The sequence below is a fragment of the Piliocolobus tephrosceles genome, chromosome 15 (genome assembly GCF_002776525.5).
Source record: "Piliocolobus tephrosceles isolate RC106 chromosome 15, ASM277652v3, whole genome shotgun sequence".
In the NCBI taxonomy this organism is placed as follows: Eukaryota; Metazoa; Chordata; class Mammalia; order Primates; family Cercopithecidae; genus Piliocolobus; species Piliocolobus tephrosceles.
In genome coordinates this window covers 99,761,299-99,768,340 of record NC_045448.1, presented here as the reverse complement: position 1 = coordinate 99,768,340, position 7,042 = coordinate 99,761,299, and the positions used below count along the sequence as shown (strand labels likewise).

Below are 7,042 nucleotides of genomic sequence, written 5' to 3'. Positions count from 1 at the left end.
AGGGGGCGGGGGCGGTGGCATGCAGCCGGGCAGCGCCGCCGTGACCTCGGGCGCCTACCGGGGGGACCCGTCCTCTGTCAAGATGGTCCAGAGCGACTTCATGCAGGGGGCCATGGCCGCCAGCAACGGCGGCCATATGCTGAGCCACGCGCACCAGTGGGTCACAGCCCTGCCCCACGCCGCCGCCGCCGCCGCCGCTGCCGCCGCCGCCGCCGTTGAGGCGAGCTCGCCGTGGTCGGGCAGCGCCGTGGGCATGGCTGGCAGCCCCCAGCAGCCACCGCAGCCGCCGCCACCACCGCCGCAGGGCCCCGACGTGAAGGGCGGCGCCGGGCGCGACGACCTGCACGCGGGCACAGCGTTGCACCACCGCGGGCCGCCGCACCTCGGACCCCCGCCGCCGCCCCCACACCAGGGCCACCCTGGGGGCTGGGGGGCGGCCGCTGCTGCCGCCGCCGCCGCCGCCGCCGCAGCCGCCGCCGCGCACCTCCCGTCCATGGCCGGGGGCCAGCAGCCGCCGCCGCAGAGTCTGCTCTACTCGCAGCCCGGGGGCTTCACGGTGAACGGCATGCTGAGCGCGCCCCCAGGGCCCGGCGGCGGCGGCGGCGGCGCGGGCGGTGGAGCCCAGAGCTTGGTGCACCCGGGGCTGGTGCGCGGGGACACGCCGGAGCTGGCCGAGCACCATCACCATCACCACCACCACGCGCACCCGCACCCGCCGCACCCGCACCACGCGCAGGGACCCCCGCACCACGGCGGCGGCGGGGGCGGCGCGGGGCCTGGACTCAACAGCCACGACCCGCACTCGGACGAGGACACGCCGACGTCGGACGACCTGGAGCAGTTCGCCAAGCAGTTCAAGCAACGGCGTATCAAGCTGGGCTTCACGCAGGCCGACGTTGGGCTGGCACTGGGCACGCTCTACGGCAACGTGTTCTCGCAGACCACCATCTGCCGCTTCGAGGCCCTGCAGCTGAGCTTCAAGAACATGTGCAAGCTCAAGCCGCTGCTGAACAAGTGGCTGGAGGAGGCGGACTCAAGCACCGGCAGCCCCACAAGCATCGACAAGATTGCGGCGCAGGGCCGCAAGCGCAAGAAGCGGACCTCTATCGAGGTGAGCGTCAAGGGCGCGCTGGAGAGCCACTTCCTCAAGTGCCCCAAGCCCTCCGCGCAGGAGATCACCAACCTGGCCGACAGCCTGCAGCTCGAGAAGGAGGTAGTGCGGGTCTGGTTCTGCAATCGGCGCCAAAAGGAGAAGCGCATGACGCCGCCCGGGATCCAACAGCAGACGCCCGACGACGTCTACTCGCAGGTGGGCACCGTGAGCGCCGACACGCCGCCGCCGCACCACGGGCTGCAGACGAGCGTGCAGTGAAGCCAGGGCGCAGCGCGAAGAGGGCCGCCGCCGCCGCCTCCGCAGCCGCCGTCAGCACCGCCGCCGCCCCCGCCGCCGCCGCCGCCGCCGCCGCCGTTGCCGCTGCCGCTGCGCCGACCCTGCACCTGGGCCGCTCCGGGCTCCAGCCCAGGCCCATCCGCCGCCCTCCCCTCCACCCAGAGACAGGCATGCCCGCCCTTGGAGGAGAAAACGCGGGAGAGACAGACCGAGGAGGCATTTTTGCAGTGCAAGGAAGGAGGGGCCAAAAAGTAAAAAGCATAATAAACATCCAGACTGTTTTATATACATGTATAACAAACAAAACCGGAAGAGAAAAAGGGGGCGATCATGAGATCTCGTTTATACTGTGGTGGTGTTTCGTTTTTGTTTTTGTTTTTAAAGAAGGGTGAAGATGCCTGACGCACCAAAACTGCACTCGTGAGGTTTTACCACCCTGAGATGACCTACACGGCAGCGGTGGACAGCACCTGCCTCGTCTTCTCCTCTTTGATAAAAAGAGAGAGAGAGTCCTCTTTCCTTTCACTTTCTCTCCCCAAAATAGCTGCCTAAAGAGATCCACGGAAACTTTATTTCCTGGGAGCGACCTGAGAGAAAACAGAGGCACCAGGTTCCGTCAGGGGACGACACCGTGCTCTGGGACCCTGTTTTTCTTGGCCATATTAAAGTCATTGGGAAACAAACAAATCAACTCTGAAATGGGAAGGAGGGGGAAAGAAAACAGTCTCCAGGAAAAAAATAATTATATTGACAGCTTCTGAAACTAACAGACTGAATAGCAAAGCCAAAAGAAAAGTATCCTCAAAGTAACCTTGGAAATAAAAGCATCGGGAAGGAGCAGAGGGAGAGGGGGACGTCCGCTGAGGAGTGGCGAGAGGCCCCGGCCGAGTCGGGTCGCGGGTGGGCGGGCGGACTGGGAGCAGATCGGGGGCCCAGCCAGCAAGGCCGCCGAGCCAGGCCCGGCCGCGTACCCAGGCTTTGACGGCTGCCATTCAGAGTGGACGATGCCTAAAGATTCCACCGCTAATATTTTTTTTATTAATATTTTTATTTTTTATTTCTGGACTGACTCAGATAAAGGAATTTAGAAAGACTGAGCACCAGCCGCTGCACTTCTCTGGACTTCTCTCCTCAATCCGTTGCCAACTTTGATTGAATGGGTGCTGTGGATGTGATTATATAATACTGCCATTTCCAAGCAGTGTTTTTGGTAGGTTTTAATAAACAGACTTTTCAAAAGACGGCAATATAGAATTGTTAGATCCGTTGTTGATCTAAAAATATTTGCTTTATATTTTCATTAAATGACTTCTTTTAATATTTTATTCAGAATACTTATGAACTGCTGCAAAACGGTAATTTATTTTTCCCCAGATCTTGTATTACGTGTTTTTTTCAGACGAGCACAAATCAAAATGAAATGAAAATATGGACAGTTGTTAGGTAATAAGGGTATCTTTTGATGTGATTATTTGATTGTAATTTAATTTGAGTAGTGATTCCGTAAGAGCTGATCGAGAAAATAAATTTGTTAGAATGAAATAGTCTGTGTCTGATGCGTAAACACTGTGTGGGAAGAAAAGAGTTCTTTAAGAAATATTTTTTTACTAATGAAAATCCTTAAGTAATAGCATTGAGGAAGTAGAGCCTGCTCCACTTAAGGTACTTTTGGAAATCTAGAGTAAAGCATAGGCATTGCTGAGACAGCCAGTATTTTAACATAGTAGTCACTCCTCCTTAATCCATAAATTCACAGTATTTTTCTCTCCCTTAATTTTAGTGGATGTCTTTAGTGTTTTTAGGTGAGATTGCCTAAATATTAACCCTTTTCTTGGAGATACCTGTGTTTCTTATCGGAAGATTGAACGATATCACCAGTAAAAATGAGCCAACTGGTTATTAATGGTTAATACAGCCCCTCCCCCCAAGTTCAACCTCTTTTTTCTTCTCCTGCCCCCCTCCCAACATGTTCCTCTTTTCTCTTTTTCTCAAGACTATAGTTGTTGAGTCGCCTATAAGTCTTATAAAATGTTTTGCTATCAATTACTTCCCGTCAATAACTATATGTAATTAAATTTAAATTATTAAGCTTTTGGGGTTTTCTTCCCCCTGTAATGAAAGAATATAGTTCTAAAATCCTGATTATGGTCCACACTGCATATCGTCTGTGCAATTACCAACTCAGACTTAAGGTTCTATATTTCTGTGTTTTTGTCTCTCCCCAGTATGATTCTATATCTTCTTTACTGGTGCTGGGGATTTTAGTTTTTAGGTCACCTTTTACATAAACCCTGCAGAGTGGTCACATTGATCAAGTTAATGTTTCAATATTTACAATGTGGGGAAATGAAAGTGTAATGCCTCAGGTTGTGAGTACTTAAGACGCTAAAGGCTCTGCTTAGTTGAGTCCCTATATATTGTACTTAAAAAAAAAAGTATTTAGCAGTTTTAGAGCAATGATTTTATAGACCAATTTCCCCCAATCTCACTTAGCTGTCACTCACTTTTTTTCCTCCTTCTCTCATCTTCACTCCCTCTCCCTGTGATATCAATGCAGGGGTTAAAAAACCCAGAAAACTGTGAGAGCAGCAAGGAACAGTTATTTCTCCCAGACAGGCCCTGTGCCACTTTCATAAATCAAGCCCAGCCAGATGGCCATGTATTGGGTTGCATTATTTTAAACACCAAATCGTGCTAAAAATCACAATCATTTTGATTTGTGAAATCTGAAAAAGGCCACATATATTAAACAGAGAGAAGGAAAAAATGAAGACAAGAAACCACAATTTACTTTTCTTTGCCTTCTTGTTCCCTATTTCTCTTGCTGCTGTAATCCCTATGCCCAGCAAATTTACAACCTGGAGTGGGGGTGGGGGAGAAGTTCACCATTTTGGGGGTGTCTAGAGAGGCAAGCAAAGAAGTCCTCGTGGAAAGTTGAGGACTGGTCAGGTTGTTTTTATGTGGTGGATACTACTGGCACGTGAGATGGAATCTTGTTTTTCCTATGGGAATGGTGGTGGTTGATGAGACAAGTAATGGGTCTATTAAAAAAATTTGGGGAGGTATCTACTTACTTGATTTAGCTGACAACAAAAGAGCTAACATTAGATTTCACACTGTTTTCTATTAAAAAGCAAACTTTGCTGATTACTTTGGAAGAATCCCTGATTTGGGGGTAGCAGAGTAACTTTTAATTGGAGAAGCTAGGAAAGCAAACCCATTTTGTTTCATTATTTGCATTTTATAAAGTGAGCTAATGCTTGCACTCCATTTTTTTAATCAACCCTTTGAATGTAATTACAAAATGAAATTCATGGTTGAAAAACAAAAGAGGGCAGATATAACTGAGAGGTTTTGTGCTAAGGCTTATATTGTTACACATGTAAATAATGAAAATATTGTTATATATCACCAGATCTTTTTAATGAATTTGGTCATTGTGTTCCTTTGCAGCGCAAGTGTCTTGTGCTTCGTAAAGCGCCCATTTGTTTCCTCCATTTCAATCTAACCCCCCCTCCCCTTCCAACCCAAAGGAAAGTGACAAAGTTCTGTTCCATCAGCCTTGCTAATCCCAAGCTAGGCCCACTTACAGTTTACAGTCTCCTGTGGCTCTTGATCAGTTGTCCAAGCCTCCGTCGGTCACCTCACCGCCACAACCATTTTGCCCTGGCAAGTCTGTGCGATAAATCATTCAAGGTGTATTGAAAATAGTCACTTTGCTGTTGTTGCTCTGCTTTTTTTTTTTTTTTTTTTTTTTTTTTAGTACTTAGCCAAGGACTACTTCTTTGTTCCAGATAGAAGAACTGTTCATTATTGATCTTAGCGATTGCCTCTGCTGCCCTGTAGCCTCCAGTGTTTGCTCATGACCATGCTCATAATCTGTTTTGTATGAATGGTTTTGAACATTCAGAGAATAATTGGTTCTAATATTAAATGCAGTATATACTATTGATAGTTTTATCGATAAGTGTAATATTTTAAATAATTTTAACAATTAAATTTGTTTTTTAAATTATATATTTGTAAAGTATTTATCCTGTTGAAAGCAACAATATATTGTTGTATTTATTCGTTTATTTTTGTAATAAATGATCAACCTCTTCAAGCTAAATCAAAAATGATACTTTCATATATTTATACAAAAATGTACTTTAAGAGATGGGCATATTTGCACTAATTTGTATGTAAATTGAGTAAAATCCATTAATAACTTGTAGCTTTCACTACTAAATTGAAGGAAGAAACATTCTCTCCACATGGAGTTTAGTTTGCCCAAGTTCCAGGGTAATTAATCAACTCTAAAATGGATGCAACAAGTATTGGCACTGGATGCAGACTCGAAATTAATTATTTAAAAGGTGGACCTGATTGTTTTTTTAAGGCAGAAAGACAGAAATTAAAGAATTTGCTTCTTTCATGAAATGCACGTGGCTGGCTGCAACGATCAGAGCAGATGCTGTGTTTCAGTGATATCCTAATACCTGACTGTGCTCAGACATCTATGTTGGGAAAGGGAGTTGTAATAAGAGTTGGGAGTTTGCGGTGACCCAGAAGCAAGGTGATGTGAAAAAAGAAGAGTTGTGCTATACTGAAGAAAAAACTTTAGATGATCCATAAAATGACTGTGAGTGGAGAAGCCCTTTGTCCTAGTCCAGCTACTAACAGCATAAGCAATCAACACAGGTGTTGTTGTTGTTGTTGTTGTTGTTGTTGTTGTTGTTGTTGTTACTGCTGCTGCTGCTGCTGTTAAGAGTGATGCATTTGAGAAGTGTGAGGCAACCCCTCAGGCTCTCCAAGTTCTGTAGGTCAGTTGGTCATCTCAGCTCCTCAGGGCTGCTGGTCTGAGGGCCTGAAGTTCACCCATGTGACCTCCTGGGTGCGGGATCCCCATGGCAGGCTTGACATTGATTTCAATAAGGAAAGCAGAGGGCTCTGCGTTTGCATCCTGAACTTTGCCGCCTAGGAAAGGAAATAGTGCGCAGGCTGGAGGAGCTGGGGGTGGGGGCAGCGGAGATAGCAGGACGAGTACTTGTGTAATCAGATTCTTTGATTTTGTTAGCCTGGCTCATGGCCTATTAATTAGATTACTCTCTCTTTCATTCTTGATTTCACATCCGTGTTTGTTCCTGTATCCTAAAATGTGGGCGCGAGCTTGGCGAGCAGGAGCCTATGATGTCACTGCCGGCCAGAGGCGGCCGCCTGGCCTTCTGGCGGGCTGTGGGCTGCGTTCTTGATGAGTCCGGTCTTCCTCAAGGAAGAGTTGGCTCTGGAAGTGACCTCAGAGGGGTCTGGGAAGAGGGCAACAGTCATTCTCGTGGCGGCACGATGTGTGCGCTGGTGTGTGCGCGCCCGTGCCGTGTGCATGTGGGTGCGCGTGAGCGGAGGGGAATGCGGAAATTCGCAGTCTGGACCCCGAAGCCCTAGGGGTACAGGCGACTGGGTCAGGTGGAAGGCCTGCCTCCGGTGAAAATCCGGGATCAGAAAAGGCGGAGGGGGAGGGGGACCTGAGGCAGCCGGGCGTCCAAAGCTCGCTTCTCTCCGGGAGGGAGGGCAGGGCTGGGCGCGGAGGTGGGGCGGTGGCGGTCGCGGTGGGGCGACCGGGTCCCTGCTCGGCCCGGCACGGCCGGGCGGCCAGACTGTGGCAGCTGCTGC

At 49.2% G+C, this 7,042-nt stretch overlaps 1 protein-coding gene across 1 annotated transcript in view; it reads left to right on the top strand.

Moving 5' to 3' along the window:
• Positions 1-2,932, top strand: part of POU3F3 (POU class 3 homeobox 3) — a 5,371-nt gene extending 2,439 nt beyond the window's left edge. Inside the window, exon 5 of the mRNA XM_023211290.1 lies at positions 3-2,932. Coding sequence (XP_023067058.1) covers positions 3-1,372 — 1,370 coding nt within the window. The 3' untranslated portion in view covers positions 1,373-2,932. The remainder of the gene's footprint in view (positions 1-2) is intronic.
• Positions 2,933-7,042: the final 4,110 nt, after the last annotated feature.